The sequence below is a fragment of the Misgurnus anguillicaudatus genome, chromosome 21 (genome assembly GCF_027580225.2).
Source record: "Misgurnus anguillicaudatus chromosome 21, ASM2758022v2, whole genome shotgun sequence".
Lineage (NCBI taxonomy): Eukaryota > Metazoa > Chordata > Actinopteri > Cypriniformes > Cobitidae > Misgurnus > Misgurnus anguillicaudatus.
In genome coordinates, this window is record NC_073357.2 from 59,112,327 (window position 1) to 59,138,759 (window position 26,433).

Consider the following 26,433-nt stretch of genomic DNA (forward strand, 5'->3'; position numbering starts at 1 on the left):
TCAGTTCGTGGGCTAAGAAAACCAAACAGGTAATTGCGTGTCTTTGCACAGTATGACTAACGTAAGGGGTCCTGTATTTTGGGGGTAAATGATTTCTCACGTTACTGATCATCCGCGGCACGCTTTTTAATGCTATGCTGATATAGCCAGTGGCTGGTACAACGGGTTTGTTGAACTCGTGGGTAAACTTCATGTGGATCCACAAGAACCAAAAGGCAGATGACATCCAAATCCCTTGAGAGCGATTGACGAGGAATCATAAGAGGAGACTGCTTCCGAAATGCTCTCGCGCGACTTTGATGTCATCCACCTGTCGGTTCTTGCAGTTGCATTTGCGTGTGGTCACAAAAACTTAACATTTGTACATATATTTAAGCACAGCAGTTTAAAAACATGTGATTTTAAGCCATTCAAACACAAACAACAGTGCGTCCGCTGTTTCTGTGTCGCAGGAGGGCTCACGCTAGCCGCGCATTCGTTTCTCATTGAGCATGTGTTGTACGTATTTTTGCCGCTTTATTGGCCTTAAATAACACACATGCCTCAAAAATCCCGTCTTTGCAAATATCCTCATATAAACACGACCATTTAGGTCTTAAGAGAAAGTAAACAGCAGAAACATTGCGCACAAACTAGCACATCAGCGCTGCCTCTATTGTAACATAATAATTTGTTGATAAAGTACAGTCATTCAATTTACACCTGTCACTATGGTTACAGACATCCTGTGCGAATTCTACACGAGTTTGACTCGAGTTACTCGTTCAGGGTTTATATTCATACACATAACCTTACTGTATTAGAGCTGTGACTGTAAGCTGTTGTGTGAACAGAACAGACTCTGGATTATTTGTTTATGTGTACTGAATAATATGATATGAAAAAGTTGTATTTGTTCACATTAGTAAATGCATTTAATAACATAAACAAACAATGAAAAATAAAGAGTATATAATCATTAATTAATTCTTGTTTATGTCATTACAGTAATTGATGGTTGTTCATGGTGCATTCACTAATGTTAACAGTTTCAACTTTGATTAAAAAATTATTAGTAAATGCTAAAATAAATACATTTACAATTAATAAATAATTAATAAAAGATTCATTAAAGGTGGTGATATTCATGTTTTCTCTTTATACAGTATAGTGAGTTATTTAGCTGTTTCGCCTTAATCTGAAATGCCCTGCAAACTACAGCTAGCTATATGCAACATGAGACTTCAATATGGAATTTATGGCAAAAAAATCTCCCCTTAAAATGCTATTGGTCTCGCCTACATAAAGTGTTAGGTAAAGGAATATGACTTGGCCTGAAAAATATTTCAGTCAAAAGAATTTTTTTCACTTTAATTCTTTTTTGTATGTTATATATGTCAAAATCTGTGTAAATAATAGAAAGGTCGCTGATTAACACTTGCAATTCAGTGTCGTGATGGTTTTAAAAAATATTCTGAAGGTAGTAAAAAAGGTAGTAAAAAGTAGTAAATTTAACTCAAGGATTTCTGTATAAACCCTGCATTGTCTTTATTTCCTATTTAAAAGACGAAAGACGGCATTAAAAATTGCTAAAAACATGGTAACGTGTCTGTGTATCATTCGGTCAATCGGTTTTTTTTTTTCAAATTAAAAACAAAAATGAAAAAATTAACCACCACGGGTTTTCTGATTGTGTGCTCAGATAAAAAAACAAATTACTGGATTAGACATTTTTTTATTTAACTCCTTTATAGGCATAATATATCAATGAAATCATTTTAAACAGATCAAGTACTATAGTGGTAATATTACAGGCATTTATGCTCTCATGAAATACTCATACAGTCCGACTTTTGAACTATTCCTTTTTTTATTAATATTTATCCGGGACACACACATACACACCTAAGGTTTAAGGAGGTCTCAGCTGGACTGTTTTTTGTCCAGCTCCGACAAGGTTCTATTCATACACTTTGTGTTCACCCGCTTTATTTCCCGACCTGACGGGTCCGCAAAACTTAACGTCACGTTTCGTTTCCAGATCTCACATTCAAATGTCTCTAACGAAAAGAGACAGATAATTTTAAATGTTATACAAAAATTGTGTTCGTGCCAATAAAAATATTATTTTAACATTGTATTCATTGTATTTATAATGAAATATAAATAATAAATTAAATAGGACAAAGCCTCTCACTCAAATTTCTCACCATCATAAACCGAGTTGGTTGCGGAGTTGCTGTTCAAATTGCTGAACATCCGCCTTTGCCAAATTTATAACGTTTTAAACGGAGGTAAAGATCAAAGAACTATGCGTTAGGAAAATTAATAATGGCTTTATTTTAATAGACATGTAAAACCATATTTTGGCGGATTACTTTCATTTTTTTAACGAATTTACCTGTCCATTTAGTCTTAATAATTAACGGTTAATGAACTTGACTTGCTGTTTTCGAAGGCAGGTCGAACCTTAGGTCGGTCGCTCGAGCCCCAAGTTCAAGTAGCAGAAAACAACAGTATTCCTTTCAAATCTACTTTAAAAGTGTATTAGTTAAAATATTATTGCAGTAAAAGAGTTTATTTTTATCATATTTTGTAGTGGTTTCTAAAAGCCAGCAATTACTTTTCAGTAATTTGCAATGTCACGGAGTTTAACGTCTTCACGCGTGATGAATTGACATGATTTACGAGGTAAATTTGCAAATGATTCATGAAGTCATACCTCTGCAATTATTTGATCGATTGTGTTTTAGAAGTATGCTCAAACTCTAATGACAGTTATGATCGCGGATGCGCTGGTAGAGAAAGAGAACGAGAAAAAGCGGCCCGTTAAGATAGCTATTATACGCGTTTTTTTCAGGACATTCTTGCTATTTGTCAGTGTAGCAATAAATAATAATAATAATAATAATATACGCGAATAAATAATAATGAAAAAAGTTCAAAAGTCGGACTGTAAGCGAATGAGACTTACAGGAAAGCATGGTTGCTATTCAAACCCTTATTAAAACCCTTATTAAAATGTAATCTTTTAGTAGGCTACCTGATCTGTTTAAATTTATTTCATTGGTATATGTCTGCTAAGGTGTTCAATTAAAATTTGTCCGAACCCGTTTTCATTCATTTTTTTATTTGTGATCTGAGCGCACATTCAGAAAACGAGTCGTTTGATTTTAGTTCAGGAAATAAATAATAGAAAAACAAGGCGTTTTTCTTTATTTTCTTTTTGGTTTTGATTTGAAAAAACGAATGAAGGAATGATACACGGGGACATTTTTGTAAACTGTTATTGTAAAATAAAAAAGTCTGATTAAAAAAAAATTAAAAAACGGACTTCAAATTAATCCGGCGGGCCAGAAAATATTGCTGGCGGGCCACTTTTGGCCCGCGGGCCGCCAGTTGCCGACCCCTGATGTATGGGATTGACTCCCTTTAGGAGCCTGTCTCTAGTGGCCAGTCGATGAATTGCAGTTTTAGATTCACAAGAATGACTGGAAGGTTGCTTGGTCACTGAGGTCCCGTACACACAGCATATTAATTTGGTTGTCAGTTCACCTTTTAATGTTTAATCCTGTTCTGTACACACACAATTCAGTAATTACGGGACTGACAACCGCATTCTACAACCAAATTAACTCCCGCAAAATGCAGGTAGTCACAACCGCATTTACAGAAACTATGCATAGTGTGTTCATAACCCAACTGAACAACTAGTTAATGAAGTGTTTAAACGTGCATCAGGGACATGACGGGTCTCTCTCCTGAAAAAAATAAATAACTAGAAAGGAAAAAGTCTTCTGTATGCGCTGTGCAGAAAAAGAGGCACGAGCGTTTGCTGACTAGTGTTGCCAGATCTTGCACGAAAAACCAGGGAACAGGAAAAATCCAATAATAAGCCGAAATAAATCCAAATGCTTTACCTCAAAGATCAAAATATTGGGACCGGCACCATCGCACTTTATTAACACCAAAATCTTGATTGCTTCATGAGCAAAAAGCCTTAACGGTTATGCCCCAAAACGGTATGTGGGTGATTCTCACGAAAACTTGGTTTTAAAAATGTCAAGCATGAAAATGTAAAAATTGCTTAAATTTACTTTTTTTCCCACCAGACATTGAAAAACAAAGTCTGGAGTAGTGTTGGGCGATATGCCCTATTTTCAGATCGTCCTATCGTCAGCCTGTGAGATCGGCGATACACGATATTATCGGGGGGGGGGGGGCAGTAGTTTACTCATTTTTTTATATGTTAATTTTTTACTCATTATAACAAGTCACTTGATAGGTGGACAAAAAAAAACAAGAGCAACACCGTCATGACCGCAACCTTCTTAAACCTGATGCCATTAATGCGAGCGCGTCATTAAAACCCTATCATGATTACTTAAAAACTGTAAAAACATGCATCTGCGCACGCACACACACGTGCGCGCACATACAAACAATTCAATGCATTGGTTTAGTGCCTTTGCAGAAGACTACACGTGTCAAGCAGTGGTGCTCTCATGAGGAGCCTTTTTAAACGCATCGGTCCAGCTGAACGCGATCATATTTTAAACACAATCATATATTAAACACGAGGGACGTGTTGCTACAACTCATTGAAATGCATATAATAAACAGGATTAATACCTAGTGATCTGACTTCAGACAGAGCGCAGCTCTCTGCACGTACGCGAGAGTGAGAGAGAGGCGCTAATATGCAGCGGGTTATATTTTAAACAAAAAGTAAAGTTTGCCTCAGCTCGCATGAAACGCATTAAACTGAACAAATACATGAGGATTACTACTTTAGTTTATGTTTAGACTGCGGACAGAGGCGAGAGCGCGTGCACGTGAGACAAAGAGAAGCGCAGCTGCTCATGACGCGGCGCGCTGGATTTAGTGGTAGAAGGAAACCAAGACGCGCACATTAAGTGCAGGTACGTGCAAGAAGGAATTCTCTCTTTACAAGCTCTCCGCGTAAAGTGAAGCCCACAAACCCCCATGTGAGGAAAAGCATGCATTGTGTTAATATAAAACTATGATGATAATAATAATAATAATAATAACCATTCGCCAACTTTCGTCATGACTATCGCCATGAAAGCCTCCGCCAAGACGGAGGTTTATTGCAAAACATAATGCTGTTAAATTATTTTGTTCAAAGCTGTGAGTGATAAGCACGTGAGACGGCAGAACATGTTATCGCGGTTATCTTTGTGACAATCTTCACATTTTCAACATTTAGGGGTTTCACTCTCGCATTTAAATGCGGTTGTCACTTCCGAAAGTGTGTAGTGTGTATGAGGCCTGATAAATAGACTGATTCTGTCACACGTGGTAAAACCAAACATGTTTATTGTGTGTTTCCCACAGACTTTTCGGCCTGAAGGATATTGTCAGACCTGGAAACTGTTCGTCTATTGGCGTCACGCTCAATGTGGATCACGACTGGCCGGTGTATGTTAACCCAGGCATTCTCCTCCTCCTGTACATCTCTGTAACCGTCGTGCTTAAAATCAGCAGTTACGGTCAAGACCATGACAGCAACAAGGTGCTTTTACACAAACTCATTTACGCAGATAACACTTTTAGTATTTACTCACTTTTAAATGGTGCTTTTATCAGGCATGAATGTTTTTTAATACCACAGAAGTGGATTACTGTCAGAAAGCCCTGAAAAGAAGAAATAAATACCACATAAGTAGCTTATATTCATTTATAACCATACAATGGTGTTGTGTGAAGAACAGACCTGTAACCCAACCCGATCTCTCTTATGCTGTTAAGTTGTTAAGTAACGTCTGTCTCATTGCTTGTGTAAATAAATAACTTAAGTGTTTTAGTAAATCACATGATGTGATGTCTTTGTGACTATGAAGACCTGTGAGGGTGAATCAGGTCCTAAGGGAGCCCAGGGTGAGACGGGAGAGCAGGTAGAGCTCAAGCAATGGGAGTCAAGAAGACAAAGCTGTGAAGATGACACACGGGTAAGAGTTAAGATCTCAGTCATCACCACAGACGGAGCTTTACTAGTAACTTAAAAAGTACATCTGGTCCTCCAAACGCATTGTGCAAATGCACATTGCTTTATTTTAATGCATAGTCATAGGTAAAACCACAGGTCAATATCCATTGTACACAAATAACACACTTGCAATGCAACTCTTTCAAGACATCAAATGTGGAAGTAAATTTGCTGCTTTAACATCATGTGTAAAACAACCATGTTTGCTGTTTGTTTGGTTTAGCAAATGCTTCTGACCACGGGTGAGTCTCCGCTATCTGAATCGCACACCTTTAAAGAGCCTGTGATCAATGGTTCAAGCCAACATGACATTGGTAGGGCAAGACATGTTTTATTTTTTATTTTTGTTTGTTTGCAAATACCGTTCCTGTGTTTTGAGTTTTTTATGTTTTTTTGTTTGTACAGCAGTCGGTGCAGAGGCTGAAGGTGATAATCCTTTTCGCATGGTGGCCCGACTGATTTTACAACAGAGTTACATCTGTGCCCTGATCGCAATGATGGTAAAACAAGCCTTTAACTTTAAAACTCAACCTCGATTGAATCTTAGTTTTGTTTTTATTCCTACCTGCAACGCAAGTGTTTCATGTGCATGGCAAAGCTATTCGTAGTGATTAATTATACCTAATAATTTAGACAAAACGTTCAGGACCCTTTTAAATTTTCATAGTTTAACATTTCTATCCACTAAATTGGTGATTAATATTTTTTGAAACTCAATTGGTAAAGCATTGTGTTAGCAACGCAGTGGTCATGGGTTTGACCCCATGCAATGCTCATACTGGTTAGCATATAGCTTAAACTATTTCCCCGCCAGCGTTAAAAAAAAAAGTTGTCAGCCAGTGGCAGCATTTTTCACAAAAGTTTATTGCCTTCCAGAAAATGTTCTTCTTTAAATATATAAACATTCAATATATCAGATTAAAAAGAAAAGTTTCATCCTATCTTCATTTTTTCTCTTTTTATCACCTCTCAAATATGGGTAGGTTTACTTCAAAAATGGGTCAATGACGTGTAGGGCTGTCACAATGATTAAATAATCGTCTCATTGCGATTGTTTTACCTCAGGTCACCGCAATGATTGCAAATCTCTCTAAAAAACACAAGGGGGAGCTACAGCGCCTGTATAAATGAGACCGTATCTAATGACTCTCCTTGACTGACAATGTAACGCGATACATTGCAAAGCCATTTAATACAGTGGAAAAACAGCATTTAATGAAGTGCTGCAAAACTTTGATAAGGAGTATGAATTGCCAGTTAAACATACATTTCCAAAACAGCAATTTCAAATTTAGGTTTTTTTTTTTTAGTTTTTGAAAGATATATTCATTAAACAATTACTTTTAAATATGTGTTATGTGTATTAATATTTGCTAGGTAAATCTAGCAAAATATTTAATTTACATAATCACAACAATGTTTGAAAATTATTTCATGAACAAACAAAAAAAGACAATTAATTGTCATAATCGTCAAGGCCCTAAAACAGGCAATTAATTGTCATAATCGTCACAATTTATTAACGGTCAGCCAAATTTCATAATTGTGACAGCCTTAATGACGTGGTGTTAATAATTTAAAGTCCGTATAGTTCAATTAAATGTAAAAGGGTTAAAATTTTTTGATTACTTGCATACATTCTCTTTTTTTGAGGACCAAGTCAAAATGTTTTTTTTTTTTTTTGAAAGTATATTTGGGGGATAATTGAAAAAAATTGGTGTAACCGGTCTGTGTCAATTGGTGTAACTAGTATTTTTTTAAATGAAAATATAAATATATTCATTAAAAAGTGGAATAAAATATAATCATCTAGTTTAGTGTAATGTGATTTTTTTTACATACATTTTTACATCATTTGTCAAAGATTATTTAGAAAACAAAGCTGTTTTCAGCATATGTGAGGACAAATATTACAAAAACTCATTAAAATGTACATATAGAAATAACTAATAAAATGATATTTTAAAATGATTTTTTTATTAACGTTTACATGCCATCATTTCTCATTTTTTGGCGGAATTGGCGGTTATACCATTTGACATTTTCAGGTCCATTCAGTCTTAACTTTCATAAAAATGGTGCATATGTAATTTTTTTATTGCATAAATTAACATAAATACGCTATGTGCATTGAAATAAACTTAATTCATGCTTTTAAAACAAGTTTTTGAAAAAGATTTTTGAATTTCTCATCTTGCCAAACCGTTTTTGTCACTGACCCAAATACCAAATTTTGAGCATTTTTGTAAAGGACTTTTGTTAGATATCAGATTCAAAACGATGATCAAAACATACACTGAGTTTTTACTGTTTTTGGGTCAGTGGATGCTTCAGTGTTTTATTTGTTGGGTAAGAGTGCCACCTAGTGGATAATAGCGGAAATATGGATTGCCGTAAAACTCGCCATTGGCAGGGAAGTGTTTTTTCTTAATTAACGAGATAATTCGTCAAATGCGGGGAAAGAGTTAATACATTTGTAGGTCACTTTGGATAAAAGCATTTGCAAAGCATCCTTTAGAAGTTTATAATGTATTTGTTTTGTCACCCCCTGCAGGTGTGGAGTATAACATACCACAGCTGGCTGACGTTTGTACTGCTGCTGTGGTCGTGTTTGATTTGGATGTTGCGAGCACGTCAGCGTTTCGCTGCTCTTTGTTCTCCATTCATCCTGCTGTATGGACTGGGTCTCTGTTGTCTGCAGTACATCTGGGCCATGGATCTTGAGACAGAACTGCCTCAACACATCGGCACCATGAGCCTGCGGCAGCTGGGTCTGGACCGAGCACAGTATCCCTGTCTGCGCCTCGGAGCCATGGTGAGGACAGTGGAATTCTGGAAGCTTCTTGTGCTGACATAATTCTTTCTTCTGTCATACACTGACAAGGAAAGAAAGCTTTTTAGCACTCATGTTAAAGGGATAGTTTACCCTAAAATATAAATTAGCCTATGATTTACTCACCCTCAATCCATTCGAGATGTGTATGCCTATCATCTTTCAGACGACCAATCGGAGTTATATTAGAAAATGTCCTGCGCCTCCAACCTTTATAATGGTAGTATAGTATATAAACTAGCTTTTATAGTTTTAAATAGGGATATTTTTTACTACAAATTACTTTGATTACCCTTAGAAGGCCTTTATTAACCCCTTGAAGCCACGTGGATTACTTCTGTGAAGGATGGATGCATTTTTGGGCTTAAAATTCAGTAGCACCTTCCACTACCAATATAAAGCTTGGAAGAGCCGGGACATTTTCTAATATAACTCAGATTGTGTTCATTTGAAAAAAGATAATCATATACATCGAGGACGGTTTCAGGGTGAGTAATTCATGGGGTACTTTTTATTTTTGTGAACTATCCCTTTAACCAAAAGAAGACCAAACATGTATATCAATCCCAGTGAATATGGATGCGCCGATACCGATATTCAATTACTTTGCATTACATATTTTCGTTAGGGCTGGGTATTGATTCAGATGTTCCAGATCGATTCGATTTCGATTCACAAGCTATCAAAACGTTTCGGTTTCGATTCAATTTTCGATTCCGGTTCACGGATCGATTTTTATACTCGATTCACATTCGACTCGATCAACGTCGATGAAGCACCATTTTAAGCACTGAATGAATGAATGACAGGCTCGCCTCTCACTCCTTGGTAACATTGCGCAAGGCAAAAAAGAGGGTGACATCTAATGAAGAAGACTAGTAATTAGATTAACGTTAATCTTACGTTCAATGTTTGCGGAAATAAATATGAAAAAAATCGATTCTCCTCTTTGAGAATCGATTTTGATTCGACAACATAAAAAAAAGATTAATCGAAAAACATTACACCGATACCCATAGATACCGATAGTTTTGCTTATTTACTCAAATTATTATGTCATCCTAAAAATACAGAGCATACAAACTGCAATTCTTTTGTCATTGTCACCCAATTGAAAATAATCACAGCCCATGAGTTCTCATGCGTTTTTCTGCTTCTTTTGATTGCTAGGATATAATCTGATCTTGTTTTTAGACAATTGGGTGATATTGAAAGAGGGAAAAAAGCTTTTATCTGCAGATACTGAATATTAACCGATATATCGGTGCATCCACGAAACCAGTAATGCATGAAACTGAATGTTTGTGTTTGTTGTTTTTCCCTAATATGATTATTGTTAATGTCGTTAGAAGACAGCATTGTATTTTAAAGACCACAACAGTGTGAATGAAGCTCAACAGGACACAGTGAGAGGATTATTATTATCTTTTTATCACCTCTTAAATATGAGTACGTTTCTTAAAAAATACAAAATTTTGAGCAAAAAGCTGAAATAATTGCATTTTGTAAAATAATTTTGTTCGAGATCAGATTCAGAACGATTTAAAAAAAAAACATACACAGAGTTTAAAATTAATTAAATTTAATTAAATTTGCTTTAGTTTTTTATAAATTGGGTAAGAGCGCATTCTAGTGTATAATAGCGGAATTACAGATTACCGTAAAACCTTGTCAGGAAAGCGTCATTGGCAGGGAAATGATTTCTCTTAATTAACAAGATAACTCGTCAATGGTGGGAAAAGAGTTAAAGGGGTCATATAACGTTGCTATTATTTACAATGTGTTTGCATGGTCTATTATTAAAAGTTGTTAAACACATTATTTCCCAGATACCGTACATTATTGTTGCTTATAGGCGGTTTCATCGAACGCACGTGCGGTGACGCAATAAGCGTCTGGTTCGAACTTTACTTCCGATTTCAGTTTGTTTAATGGCCTGACTAGTTGCTAAACTGAACTCTTGAACAAATACCTCGTCGAAAATAAAAAAAATTGTTTCCTAGGTAATTTCTGCGTTGTTTATTTTGCTTGTTATATAAATAAACTACGTTTAAAGTACTTTGTTATTATTTATTCTTAGCAGAGTTTACCGGAAGTTACGTGTTGACCACAAAAGCCGCTTGTTTATGTTGTTACTGCTGAAACCGTCTATACCATGGGGTTGTTAAATGCTTTATTCTGATTGGCTGAGAAATGTTTCATGGGTGTTGATTATCTTTCTGTAAACTGCACACCTAACTTGCCAAATGTCTTAAAAATAGACATCCGTGCAATGTTTTTGGTGGTATAAGCAGAATAATTGACTCCGGTCATTTTAATTATTCGAAAATAATGCACACCCGCGGTGTAACGGCACTACCACTCTGGGTGTGCATTATTTTCTTGGTCAATTATTCCTTATTTTAGTCTTTTTTAGTTTAGTTTAGTCTTTCTAAAACGCATCGATTTGTACAAAGCTCATCATTCTGAAAAGCGTGCTGTGCTCTGATTAGCCAGCTATCAAGTGCATTGTTATTAGTCGAATCCCACAAGCGTGTAACTATATTTGGAATATCAGCTCCCAAAACTACTTCTGTTCCCTTTAGACCCCAGTGCATTTTTGTGGGCCTACCTAACACACGAAAAGAAATGTAAAATCATGAAAAGGAACATAGGGTATTTTTAACATTATTTTAACATTATTTGAACAGAGCATTCATAATACTGGCAAATAACGTGGCTGCAATAAGCTTTCAGAAGAGAAGATGTTACTGAGAAATGTTGTGAAAACTTGTTTTCACATGCTAAATTCTTACACAATCATATGATTGATCATAAGTCTCATGAGCTTACTCAACACCATGTGGGGAAAGTATTGCTTCACTGTCTCTCCCTCTTTTTCATTCCAGCTACTGTACACATTGACCTTTTGGCTTCTTCTGAGACAATCAGTAAAAGACACTTTCAGTAGAAAGAAGAGATTGAGCGTCCCGCTGCAGGAGGTCACGACTGGAGGTGAATCACGCAAATGTGTTTATTTACTGAAGACTTTTTGGAAATGTGCATGTCAGCATTATCAGACACCCTGGCCTGCTCTATGATTATAAGCATCAGTCAAGTAATAAAAGCATTTCTGTTTCCCTTTCTGAGTCCATTTATTCTCATTTTTCAAGGTCACTATTTATATTTATGCACGCAAGTTTTCTGACAAAATTACTCAAAACTGGTTCAACATGGCGTTTATGTACCCATTTCTTACATGTATGCTTGTCTGTTTTTGTCTTTCAGGAAGTTCAGGGCGTAATGAGTCCATTCTGAAGGTGCTGGGTGGGCAGGTGATGAGTCTTTATGCCAAATACTGGATCTACGTGTGTGGAGGAATGTTCATCACGGTCAGCTTTGCTGGAAAACTCGTCGCTTACAAGATTGTCTACATGCTGCTGTTTCTGCTCTGCTTGTGTCTCTATCAGGTAGTCTTACGTCAGCCCATGTTACATAGGTGTTTTTCCACATGAACCGAATGAAAGATCTTGTGTGTCCCTCTCCACAGGTGTACTACTCCCTGTGGCGAAGGTTGCTAAAGCCCTTCTGGTGGTTGGTGGTGGCCTACACCATGGTGGTGCTCATTGCTATATACACCTTCCAGTTTGAGGACTTTCCAGGCTATTGGAGAAACTTCACTGGATTCACAGAACAGCAGTATGTCCCACACAAATCTATTTACAGTGATTTAGCAGCCTGATCTTATGAGAATTCATACATATTTTACGAGTTGGCTATTTCGTATGAATTCATTCATATATATAGGTGCAGGAGAAAACAGAAAAATCGTAAACATAAGCAGCAGAATACATCGGCTAATATTAACTGTACTAGTGAGTGTAGTAATAATGTAATGTATTTAAGAGTAGTGCTAAGTTAAGCCAATGTCAGCAGACTTCCCAGGGGTTAAAAAATTGCGAAACAAATCCCATCACCGTAGGGGGCCGTTCACATGTAATGCAAGTGTCACACAGTATTGTGGTTTATAATATGCTTGGTTCCAGACAGGTTAGCTATTGCAGCATAAGTATATTACCCAGACAAGTTATGTGAAATTCATACAAAGTTAATCGTGCAAAAAACGTACAATTCTCATGAAAAACAACAATGAAACCTGACCCCAACGTCACAGGGGTCAAGTCAAATTGTACAAAAATTTCTGAATGTGGTCATATGAATTAATACGAATTAGCCAACTCGTAAAATATGTATGAATTCTCATGAGATAGCGTTACATTTAGAGGTCTGGAGGCAACATTTTCCTAGAGGATGTAGAAGAGCTCGGATGCAAAAGTCGCTAATCGCCACCTCCGTAAAAAAATGAAATAATGATATTGACCGAATGCTTCGGCACATATTCTATGTTCATCAAAACCTCCGCTTCATATCTGCTTATTCTCATTTGTTATCAGAATCCGCTAAACATCACGTCGACTTTGTGCACTTGTCCTTTAGGTGCACGAAAGATGAATTAGATGAATTCAAACGTGTGTCCCCTGTGAGCACTTGGACCATGCAGTGATCATGCAGGCATGCACTTTTCCTGTGTTTTCTGCTCCGGACGCTAACTTTGTCAGAAAACCATACCCATTATATCAAGACGCACGTCGATAAGCGTGTTCAACTGCATGCAGCGCTTGCACAGAGCGATTGTCAAATCACATCAAAGTACCGTGAGATCTGAATCGTTATGCAAGCATGATGCTTTTGAATTGCTCTCATCAATCACTTTGTGCAGCACCGCATGAAATTAAGAGAAAGGTGGCCCCCTAGTGGTTCGGGGGGCACTGCATACGCACATTATAAGAATGCTTAGCATTAAGGAAATACTATTTTTTGTCATAAGGGGAATCATCTTGTCACAGTTACAAATGTAACTGGTAAATGATAAATAAAGAGTTACCCTTTTTTATTTATTGCATTGCATATTGTCACTGTAAAAATGAAGTTTAAACAACTTGGTTTTGCAAGTCAATTCTTAACTTATAAAATCAAGTTGGAATTGTTTAACTAAATTTTTTTATGTTGATTGGACAAAAAAGCTGTGTGTTTTATACAGTGTATCAGTGAAATTACTGAAACTAAACATTAACAACACAATAAACAGGGTTTTGCATCTGACCTCTTCATTTTAGATAATAATAAATCAAATTTTGTTAATGTTTATGCACCAGCATGTCATTTTAAACCTATAAACACAAGGTTAAATGAATATAAAGGACAAAGGTGCCTCAAAAGTGTCGATTTGAAGACTTATGTATTTTTCATGTCAATGAATGTAATTTAGAGAAAATGTTGTGTGTTTGTGATTTTTCACCTGCAGTTGTCTGATATTGGTCTGGAGACGTTTAAACTATCTGAGCTCTTCAGCAGTATTTTGATTCCAGGCTTCTTTTTGCTGGCCTGTATTCTGCAGCTGCATTACTTTCATAAACCCTTCATGAAGATCACAGACCTTGAGCACGTCACCCCTCTTCACAGGCATGAACTTCACTTCTCATAAACACATGCAGCCAACTTCCTTCCTGTTCATTCAAAAACAAAATACTTGGTATTAGTTGTATTCAAATGTAGAATAAAACCGTAAGGTCAGTGTATCATCCTTGTCAGCCGGGACCCCGGCTCTCTCTCAGAGATAAGAAATTAATTGAGATCTCAACTTTGTCGTCTACTAAACAATTTATCTCATCTATATGAGCTTGTGTGATGATCTGTGACAGTGCTGTTGTTGATTTTTTTTTTTATAGGAAGAAAGGTAGAGAGAACCCAGATTTGCCTCGATCCACAGAGGAAGGCAAATTAGAGGAGGAAGATCTGAACGCTGAGCAGGATGATGATCCATCAGAAGCTGATGGTGAGGAATTTTGGTGCAGAAACATCTTAAAGGGCACCTATTATGCAAATCCACTTTTACAGGGTGTTGTGTGTTGGCAGTGTGTGAACACAACCACCCTACGATGAAAAAAATCCACCTGCTCCTTGTTTTTCAATCCCTATTAAACCAAAGAAGTCTCATTAGACATTCCGTTTTGATTCTCTTATCAATGTGAGGTCACATTGATAAAGCTCTGCCCACTTACAATCCTGCATTACCATAGTTTCCACCCTCAGTGAGTTGTACTCAGTCCACTAGATACTATTGCCTCAGATTTTATTAATCAGATCTATTTTAACTGAAAGCACTGTCTGTTTGTAAGGAAGTGAGGAGCTGTAGCTCATTTGCATTTAACCCTCATAAGCACCGATTTTCCTGTATGCGTTAGAGTTCGTTGGGGGTAAGAATGACCCCAGTAATAAAAAAATATATAAATTTTTAACAATACAAATAATATATAAATGTTTTTGTTTACTTCCCATCTATACATTAATGCTGTGTTTTGGGAGATATGAAGTACTTTTGTTCCCGTTTACTGCTCAATTCCTCAACTACACCATTAGCTTGCCTGAAAAAAATAAAATTTTTATGAAAATTTCACATAAATTATTATCTAAATTTGATTTAAGTGGTTTTTAGATATTTATCTAGATGTTATGTGTTAAATTTGGTCATCTTGTGTTTAGAAAAAAACATAAAAGAATTACAGTTTAGGAAATAAATAATTTTGACCAGCAGATGCCCATAGAGACCCATTCATTTTACTGGATGTGGCCAACTGCTCACATCACTACTTTAGTGATACATTTTGTACATTTATGTATATATAAACATTAGAAAGGTCATTAAAAGTAAATATAATTTTAAATAGTAGAATTTTCATAGTTTTTGATGCATTTTGAAATGACTGTTTTTACAAAATGCCTCATTTGGTAATTTTTTTACACATCTTTAGAACGACCGAATTAAACCCAGGTTTTTATGAATATAGACAGATAGTCTAGAAAAGTCACAAAATCTTATTACATTGAGATGAAGAGAACGTCTCGGTTACGGATGTAACCCTCGTTCCCTGAAGGAGGGAACGGAGACGTCACGTCGTGACCGACGAATTGGGAACTCGCTTAGAGAGACCAATCTGCTTCGAATACTACAAAAAACGCCAATGAACTTGGCATTGAGATATTTGCATAATGCTGGCGCCGCCCCGCCAGGTGCGTATATAAGGCGCACGTGCAAATAGGGAAATCAGCTTCTGTTCGCTGAGAAAGCCGGAAGGTGACCGGCCTAAACAGCAGGTGGCAGCACCTGTGGCGACGGGACGTGACGTCTCCGTTCCCTCCTTCAGGGAACGAGGGTTACATCCGTAACCGAGACGTTCCCTTTCAGTCGGTCACTACGACGTCACGTCGTGACCGACGAATTGGGAATCCCTACCAAAACGCCACTAGGGGCTGACCTCTTCCAGTGTCTGCGTAAAGCCCTCCGGTTCCACTTAAGGATAAGGAGAATTAGGTTTTAAGGCAGAAGGCCGGGCACTAGATGTTCCTTTAACCCACAGTAGTGCCAGCGACTGGGAAGCGCCCTATCTGAGCGGTATAGGGACGCTGCGGAAGCCACCGCCCCGTTAAGGGCTATTGGTGGGCGAAAGTCAACCGTAGTTGAGGTCTAAATGACAGCCGTGGCTGTGTAAGCAAAGCAGTGCTCTGCTAAGGGAAACGTGGGCTAGTAGGATTAACCCCACGGAATAATACTCACAAAGGAACCCGTTGGGACGCAATGTGGGGCCCTGGCCAAACACGTAGGTTCGTAAGAATACAACTAGTGAAAGGCTGACAGCCAATGCTCCGCAACAAAGGCTGTCAAGGCAGTGGAGGGAGCAAATCAAACCATTACGCATTTTTGCTCTGTTAGCCTTCCATACTGAAACTCAATTTGGAGCCTCAGTCGGAGGCTGCAAGCCGACTACGAATCTGCTCTCCGTGCCCTCCCAGGTGAGGAAAGAACACGAGAGGATACAGGCTCGATACGAACATTGTAAAATCTAATGAACGTATTAGGTGTCGCCCAACCCGCAGCTCTACAAATGTCTGTCAGCGAGGAACCACGAGCTAATGCCCAAGAAGAGGCAACACTCCGTGTGGAGTGCGCTCTCAAATTAAGGGGCAAGGAATGCCCTGCAAATTGTAAGCTAGGGCGATAGTATCAACTATCCAATGAGACATCCTCTGCTTAGTGACAGCTTTCCCTTTCTGCTGGCCACCATAACAAACAAAGAGCTGGTCTGAGGTCCTGAAGCTTTGCGTGCGGACCACGTAGAATCGCAGTGCGCGTACGGGGCACAACAAAGCCTCGGTTGGGTTTGCCTGCTCCAAAGGCAACACTTGCAAGCTCACCACCTTTTCTCTGAAGGGAGTGGTGGGAACTTTGGGCACGTAGCCTGGTCTGGGTCTTCAGTGAGACAGCAGGACCAAACTAAAGGCACGAATCGTCAACAGAGAATGCATGCAAATCTCCTACTCTCTTCATGGAGGCCAATGCTAGCAGGGTCAGAGTTTTCATTGATAAAAACTTAGACTCGCACACTGCAAAGGCTAAATCGGAGACCTGAAGGCTTCAGCACCATGGACAGGTCTCAGGAAAAAAGAGGGAGGGCGCGAGGGGTTTAGCCTGCGAGCGCCTCTTTAAAATGTAATAATTAAATCATGCTGGCCAACTGATCTGCCGTAGATAAGTGAGTGATGAGCAGAAATAGCGGCGATATCAATTTTAATGGCGGAGGGACAGCCTACCATCTAACCCATGTTAAAGATATAAAGCATAATGTTAAAGGGCATTCTCTGGGTCCTCGCGTTGCGAAGAGCACCGGGTGACGAAAAGGTTTCATTAAGCGCGTAAGCCCGTCCTGTGGACGGTGCTCGAACCGCGTCGATGGTGTTAGATACCGCTTGCGATAAATCACCTAAACCTTGCGCGCGCTCAACGACCGTACATGGATATCCACAGGTCGGGGCGCGAGTGCCAGATGTGCCCCTTCCTAAGAAAGAAAGTCCTTCCTCAGGGGAATCCGCCAGGGAGGGCTGTCGCGAGGAGCATTAACTATGAAAACCAATTCTTGGTCGTCCAGTACGGACGATTAATAAAAAGGCTCTCCTCGTCCTGCCTGACTTTGCACAGTGTCTGCGCAATAAAGCTCACTGGAAGGAATGCGTATTTACGCACCCCCCGCGGTCAGCTGTGTGCCAACGCATCCACGCCGAGGCTGCCCTCGGTTAGTGAATAAATAGGCGACAGTGGGTATCGTCCGGCGACGCAAACAGATCTATCTACGCACAACCGAACTTCTTCCAAATTAGCTGGACCGTCTGGGGGTGGAGTCGCCATTCGCCGGGGGCGCAGCTCGGAAGCGCGTACCGCTGTCTTGAGCGATCCCGGGATGTAAATGGCACGAAGGGACCTCAGATGCTTCTGACTCCAAAAGAGGAGATGACGAGCGAGATGCGACAGGTGACGAGAGCGCAAAAACCGCCTTAACGGTAAATAACGCAACAGTCGCAAAGTTATCGGTGTCGACAAATACATCCTTCCCTCGCATCTCCATAGCGGAGCGTACAAGTCCCAGATATACAGCGCACCGCTCGCGGCAGTTGGGGTGCTATGCACACCCCAGACTGCAGGCCCGTCATACGTGGCTGAACATCCCGTGCTTAGGGCATCGCATGCTACAGAATGCCAGGAGACCCCTCAGAGGCATATCTTGCTATCAGAAATGCTGGGTCTACTACGGGGAAATTTAAATGACACGCAGGTGTAGTGTTTACACAATTTATGCCGGTGCGCCACGCTCTCCTCGAGACTCGATCGTAAAGCCAACGCTGAAGCGGTCTCATATGACGCAGCTCGCAGTGTCACGGCTGCAGCATGCTGTCATATGTCCAGGAGCTTCTGAAATTGTATCAGAGGGACCGCGTACTTCCCTCGAATTAAACCGAGGCAAGTCAGAACTGACTAGTTGCGCGCTCTTGTAAAACACGCCAATTAGTTGATCGAGTCTAATTCCATACTGAGAAAAAGGATCCTCTGCACGGGGCAAAGTTGCTCTTTCCCAGTCGACCTGATGACTTAAACGAGCGAGATGCCGAAGCATTAACTCTCTGTGTTCGCGCACGTCTGCCAATAACGGCTATTTATAAGTCAACGTAAATAAAGCAGAATGCGAACAACGCTCTCTCTCTGATATTTTAATGCCGTGACTAACACTTTCATGGAGACACGGAGAGAGAGAGACAGCTCGAATGGTGTACTTAATATTAATATGCCCACCCCACGACGCAGAGCGAAAAACGGTCTAAGGCGAGGGGAGATGGACACAAAAAGTACACGTCTTACAGGTCTAAAGCTGCAACCGATCTGAATATTGAAATACGAGCCTCGGCGTTATCATCCAAAAAGACCACCTCCGTAGAGCCGGGCGTAAATCAAATCGATCGTAACCCACCGCGTATTTCGGGTACTATGAGATAAAGGCTGGAAAACCCTATCATCATATCATCATCTCGGTAAGAGGGACCGGCTCGATAATCCTTCACCAGCAGGACATCGACTTATGCACGCAGTACATGTGCATCGGATACTTTCACTATAGTGAAACAAAAGCCCGAGAATTTCGGGGTTGTGCCGGTAATTGTATTTCGTAACCGAGGCGGATCGTGCGTAAAACCCAACGAAACGGGTTGGGAACTGAAGCCAAGCACCCAGGCACCGTACGAGGAGAATTAACGACACTACCAAAGTACCCGCGGTGGGGCAGCGAAGCGAGACAGGTGAGACTGCCGGTGCGTCTGCCGTGACAGCATAAGCATCACAGTATGTGTGTGTGTGACACTGACCTGAGCCCGCTGAGGGAAACGGTCGTCCGGTCTCCTCAGCTGAGGACGCAGACAACGAAGGGGTTGCTGGTGATCCGGTCTCCTGAGTGGAGGGCTCGGACTCCTCAGAACACCCGCTGGCGATAGAGGAGAGGTAGGGTGGGCTGGTGTGTGCCCGCTCACGGCTCTCTCGATCCTCTGGAGACCTGGAGAGGGAAGAGGAATGCACTCTATGTGTGGTTAAGTGGGTACCGGCTAAAAGCCGGTGGAACATATGCAAACCAAGAATTTTCCACCCGACCCTCTATCGGGGGAAGGAGCGAATCACCGTCTCCTGAAGAGTGATCCTCTGCCAATCCGGGTCGCCCGCTTACTGGCCACTTAAACTCCCGATTTCACGGGAAGCGGCTAAGCGGGCGGGGCGAGCTGCTGACGACCGGTTCCACCGCGCTGCCGAGATGGGGTCCGAGGAGGGGAACGAAGGTGGTCGCCGCAGCACGCCGACGGCGAGAGGCAGACTGAGGAGCCGGCGTGGTGGTTTTACCAAGGGCAGCTCTCCTTCGCCGGGCATGACCTAAGAGATCGCCTCAGTCTGCGCAGTGGAGCTGTACGACTCCACGGCCTCGCCGAAGAGGCCGGTCTGTGAGACAGGAGCATTCAAGAAGTTGTTCTCGCCTGCGTCCGTCAGCCAGACACAGCCAAAGGTGGCGATCTTGAACCACTGTGGTGAACATCGCACGACTGAAGGTCGCGGCTTCCCTCGTAAATCCTTGGTGAACCTGTAGCAACGTTATTGCGTGCAGGGCTGAAGCCGCCTCTCCGCATGCCTGACAGACAGCACCCGTAACCGGACGACTGTCTACAAACACGGGAGGGAAGGGTTGGGTGGTCCCTCCAGGAACGCAGCTGCATCGCAACCCCCCGCTCCACTGAAGGGGTCCCCGCCCTTAGCGGCTCCCCTGGTGAGGGAGATGAGGGGTGAAAGCTGAAGCTGAACGACCGGATGGCCGCAAATCACGTCAGCTCTTCGTGCCGTCGGGAAGAAAGGCACAGGAGCAGAGGACTGAGAGGCCCGAGCAGCTCCGAAATACCAATCACGTGGGCAGTACGGTTCGGGCGGAGAGGGGTTAACCTCTCCAACTCTACCGTTTCCGCCGCTCGAGCGGGCACGGCCGCCATCTCCGGAACGACTCCACTTCGGAGGAAATTGGACACCCCTCTGATGCTGCAGAAGTGAACGGGACCAGAAGGAGGTCCAATGGATCGGCAGAAATCATAGAACACGACTCTGCCGTCTCCACCGGAGCCTCAACCGGCTGAGGATGAAAGGCCGGTAGGTGGAGGACGTATCCTCCGTCCTACTCAGCGTAGTGATGCGAAGAGCGTCATGCGAGCGCTTGACAGCCGCACCATGGCGGTGTCAGCACTGCAAAGGCGCGGACAGCATTCCCGTAGAAACGTCAGTCGTCTCCGCAATCCAAGAGGGTTATGCTCTCACAGAGAGAACAAAAACTCCCCACGAGCGCAGCCTCAGAGTGCTTGATGCCCAAGCATGAAGACAGCGCTCGTGACCGAAACTGGAACCCTTATACCTCTCACATCCAAGATCGCACGGACGAAAAGCAATCCTGAAAAGGACGCCGATCTCCGAATATACGAGAGAGTGGCTGTCTTTAAAAAGACACAGAGCTCTCACGTATCACTCTTTAGGGAAATCACTCTTTAGGTGCTCAGCTGATGATGCGCACAGGGAAAGGCAACGCACACACTAAACTCAAAACAAAAAATATGCAGAGCAGTGGAATACTGCGAGCGTCCGCTGTGTTAGTACTGCTTGTCAATCAACTTCAGCAACCGTTCCCAGAAGAGCAGAGAGTAGCTTCTCAGTCAGATAAAGCCGGCTTTCGAAGCGAAAAAAGCTGATTTCCCCACCCGCACTTGCGCCCCACACACGCACCTGGCGGGGCGGCGCCAGCACAACGCAAACATCTCAATGCCAAGCTCATTGGCGTTTTTTGTAGTATTCGAAGCAGATTGGTCTCTCTAAGCGAGTTCCCAATTCGTCGGTCACGACGTGACGTCGTAGTGACCGACTGAAAGGGAACCATGTTTTTTAACTAAAGAAAGTGGCTTGGGGGGTAAGCTTGACCCCAAAGGACTTATTAGGGTTAAAGGTACAGACATTAATATGGCATGCTTTTGCTCCCACCCAAATAAGGGCATTTTGGACATGCTTTAATAAATGATCTGTGGGATATTTTGAGCTGAAACTTCACAGACACATTCTAGGCACACCTGAGACTTAAATTACATCTTGTAAAATACCATAATAGGTATTAATATATATTAAAATCTGTACAATTTTACTTGTTATTGCTCGCAAAATGCTCCATCACACTCAAGTAAAATCACATATCAAAACATTTTAATGTAGAAAAGATGGATAATTGTAAGTTCTTGTAAAACCTGTTAGAGAAGAATGTACTTTCTGATATTATCTGCTTCCAATGTTGGCCTTTTAGATCAATATGTTGAAAAAAGCCCTAATATTAGCCAACACTGACATGGTTATTGATATATCACACATCTCAAATTTTGTTGTCCATGTGGTTGCTTCTCAGAGGTGATTCCCAGCAAGTGGGGTCTTGTGATGGACAGACTGATCGTGCTGTTCAGAAAGTTCTCCAGCATGCTGACCCATGTTCAAGGTTTCATTTGGAGAGTCTTGGAGCTGCACATCGTCAAAATCGTAGCGTTTGGCGTCGTCTGGGTTGCACTACTAGAGGTCTGCGCCAATGTTCATGATTTCTGGCAAACATCTGTTTCTGTGTATTGTTACGAGCTGATAATGCGTCGGTATTTTACCTCCTCGGTTTTCATTTGCAGCCATCTGCGATGAACCTGGTGCTGGTGGTGCTGTGGAGCTTTGCTACGCCTTACGCACGTTTCAGGCCCATGGCCTCGTGTCTCTCCACCATCTGGGTTTGTGTCATCATCGTCTGTAAGATGCTGTACCAGCTCACCGTGGTCAACCCTGCAGAATACTCCAACAACTGTACCGTGGTAAGACTTCACCTAGGATTAGTTAGTGGTTTTTGCTGAGGCCATCATGACTTATGCTATTTACCAGAGAAGCTCTGCCCTTTACTGTTTGAAAAAAAAACAGATAACATGTTTAATATTAAAAATCTGTATTGCACTAAAATGATAACATAAAATTGAAGAAGGCATGGTTGAAGTGGTTAAAAAAGTGGTTAACAACCACCTTACAGCCATTCGAACACCTAAGTAACCACATGGGAACGCCCTACCATTCACCCATAACACTTTAGCATTGTACTGAAGGTACAAAAACACTCATAGTTTCTGATGAGCAGTAGAAAAGTTTTCATATGTCATGCACTATGAGCTGAGATCCAGCTTTATTAAAAACAACACATCAATGCCTTTCTTCAGCACATCACAGTGTCCTGCTGTTATCATAATCTTTGCCCTAATTACATAAACCCTGAAGCGTGGGTAAGGTTGACGTGTTTATTCTTGCGCTTTATGCTTTCTCTGGGAAAGGAGTGGACCGCTGGCTTAGTCCTCGGTTTGACTGCCCAGCGTTTAATGCAGAATTAATGACTCCGTTTTTCTCCTCAGGGTTTTTGCTATTTGGAGAGTTTTTTTACTTTATCGATTCGTCATTTCTGTTACAGTCCAAATCACTTGAAATGAATCACTTATTTGTAACGGGGAATTAACTCTCTCATCAAATTAAGCGTAACATCCATACTAAACTGCGCAGTTACATCTATTATTCAGGTAATAAGTATGACTTGGCACGGCCACGTACAAAAGATTACATATGGCAAAAGCAATGCATGATGGAGCTTACAAAAATTTTATAGTGTTTTATAGATATTGACCAGGGCATAATTAAAGGTGATCTCTAGAACAAAATGCAATATAGTATACATAACTATAATATCAGTGGTGTATAAAGACCTTACATAATAAACTGTATGGTTTTTATTATTTTAGAATGAGTAGTTTTTTATCTACATACACCGCGGGTCCCCTTGTATGGAAGTCGCCATTTTGTGCCGCCATGTGTCTTTAGTTTTTTCTAGGGCTGTCAAAATAAACGCGTTAATAACGCGTTAACGCAAATTCATTTTAACGGCACTAATTTTATTAACGCGCGACTAACGCAACACACAATTTCTGTTTGACCCACAGCTGGATGAATTGAGACGCAGCAAGTGACCGGCGCTGTCTAGATGAGTCGGAGCTTTCCATAAAAATAAGAACATTAAGCTCTCGTCTAGCGAATCCAATGCTCTAAATGGTCATTAAACATCTAAAATGCACGTTTTCTGCACGTGCAGTTTTCTTTATCTGCATGTTTTTTGTGAGGTGTATCGTCCCCAATCCATATAAAGCAAAGATGCGTCGTCTTTCACATTTTAGTTTTTCGTTTTTAAAGTATTTAGAAATGATCGAAAATAGACTGCAGGACTTTCTTGATGTTAAAATAATTATTAAGGGAGATAAAGTTCGGGATCTGATTGATGTTAAAAGAGTTATTAAGGGTGACAAGGCTCAAAAGCGATGTCTGACGCAGACGTCTGAAGCACATGCACACAAACGCGCGAGTGCGTGACCCTGATATATATATATATATGTATATATATATATATATATATATATATATATATATATATATATAGATATTTTTAAACCTGTAATTTTGTGTTAGATGTCTATATATATATATATATATATATATATATATATATAGACATCTAACACAAAATTACAGGTTTAAAAATATCTGTTTTGACAAGAACTCACGCAGGTGACCCTGATATATATATATATATGTATATATATATATATATATATATGTATATATATATATATATATATATATATATATATATATATATATATATAGACATCTAACACAAAATTACAGGTTTAAAAATATCTGTTTTGACAAGAACTCACGCAGGTATGACCTATAATCTGTTATATCTGAAGTGAATGTTTGGTTAACTGTTAAGGAAAAGTATCTGTTGTGTCATTATATTAAACCCTTGCATTATCATACAGTATCTTAAAGTGGTCTGTCTCAATGTCAAAATTAAACAATAAAAGAAAAACATATATGTAAAATATATTGATATTGTTTTTGCTCTGCATTAACAGGTATAGTTCTGTGATGCTTTGTCAGATTTCAACAATTGTTCCAATTGTTTTGAAGTTTTTTAATAGAGAATGTTAAAATATAAATGACACATTTTTGAAAATGTGCTCATCCCAACTCAATTTGCCAGCACAGGTCACAAATGATGCAGCAGCAAACAGAAATGGAGAAAGATCTTCTAAAGGCAAAAACATTTATAAAACTATGGCTGATGGTTCTGTTGAAAATGTAAACAGGCTGTTGTAGACATAAATTTGCATATAGCATATATATTGACCAAATCCATGCTGATTAGAGCATTAAAAACTTGAAAAGTGTTACATTTAGGTAAATTTAGAACAGATAAAAATGTGCGATTAATTTGCGATTAATCGCGAGTTAACTCATGAAATCATGCGATTAATCGCGATTAAATATTTTAATCTATTGACAGCCCTAGTTTTTTCACTTCGTTGTCTTAGACGATGACGTGTTTGTCCTGTGGCGGCTACCGTAGCTTCTCTATGCATTTCGAAAGAGAGCGGTGAGCTGTGGACTGAGCTGTTGGTTGCAATCTCACCGCTAGATGGCGCTGAAAATCTACACATTGGACCTTTAAAAAACATTTTTGTGGTTTCATATATTTTGACCCTCATTTATATAGTTACAATATTAACTAATATCATGATATAAATATTTATATTCTGACTCTATCTTTTGTCTTAAGTTGTTTCTTGTCTGACTCTTCGTATTATTTGTCTATCTGTATTGTAGCCAATGGTGAACGAGACGAGTCTGGAACCAGAGGAAGTTTTAAAATCCACACTGTACAAAGCACCCGTGGATCCAGCCAACTGGTTTGGTATTAGGAAAGACGCTACTGTGCTCGGTTACAGCAAGGTGAGATTACATTAGATAATGTTTAGATGGCATACTATCATACTGTTTACTGTTTCTGCTCATCTTATGTTCATCTTGAGTACTTATAGAGTAGTATTACATCCTTTATATCTCCAAAGAGTCTTTAGTTTTATCAGATTTATAAAAGACAGATCAGCTATAGCGATTGTTTCTGGAAAAGCACGAGATCTCAGACACAAATCATTATCCCGCTATCTCTGGATAACTTATGATTTACTTTATGTTCGTGTCGTTTACATTATATGCACTTACGCGCCGATTTCCAACATAACAAAAGCAGTTTTACTTACCCCCTGCGACTCGTGACCCGGTTAGGAACCGCCCCTTTCAACGAAATCCAGCGTTAAACAAACACACTCACAACTCCTCTGCTATCCTGGATAAACAAACTATATTCATTGTTTTATAGGGCTTACATCCAACACACTTCTTCTCTTGTGCCATTGTTGATATAAAACAAAGCTGTTGCGTGAAGTGATGCCAAAGCTAACGAGCGTCCTCACTCACACTTTGATTGACACGTGGCCATGCTTTTCCGGCGGAAGTGCCTATAAAAGGAATATGGGGTCACTGACATGTAACGGGTACCCATGTTCGAAAAAAACTTTCTGAAACTTGTAGGAAAGCGTTTGGCCCAGAAATACTCTGTCACAAGCTTTTTGACACTTTGCATTTGTTTAGCATGAGGATTTCAACTGTTAAACTGTGTTAATAAGTCAGAATTAGGGGTGTCACGATTCTCCAAATCCTCGA

At 40.2% G+C, this 26,433-nt stretch overlaps 1 protein-coding gene across 2 annotated transcripts in view; it reads left to right on the forward strand.

The window, feature by feature from the left end:
* piezo1 (piezo type mechanosensitive ion channel component 1 (Er blood group)) overlaps positions 1-26,433 on the forward strand; it is a 143,116-nt gene that overhangs the window by 79,502 nt on the left and 37,181 nt on the right. Inside the window, exons 8-20 of one of the 2 annotated variants that reach the window (XM_073859526.1) lie at positions 5,338-5,515; positions 5,844-5,951; positions 6,213-6,303; positions 6,395-6,489; positions 8,544-8,804; positions 11,711-11,816; positions 12,090-12,271; positions 12,352-12,497; positions 14,163-14,324; positions 14,591-14,697; positions 22,208-22,371; positions 22,473-22,649; positions 25,534-25,659. In XM_073859526.1, coding sequence (XP_073715627.1) covers positions 5,338-5,515; positions 5,844-5,951; positions 6,213-6,303; positions 6,395-6,489; positions 8,544-8,804; positions 11,711-11,816; positions 12,090-12,271; positions 12,352-12,497; positions 14,163-14,324; positions 14,591-14,697; positions 22,208-22,371; positions 22,473-22,649; positions 25,534-25,659 — 1,903 coding nt within the window. The remainder of the gene's footprint in view (positions 1-5,337; positions 5,516-5,843; positions 5,952-6,212; positions 6,304-6,394; positions 6,490-8,543; positions 8,805-11,710; positions 11,817-12,089; positions 12,272-12,351; positions 12,498-14,162; positions 14,325-14,590; positions 14,698-22,207; positions 22,372-22,472; positions 22,650-25,533; positions 25,660-26,433) is intronic. The other variant, XM_073859527.1, reaches the window with a different exon arrangement.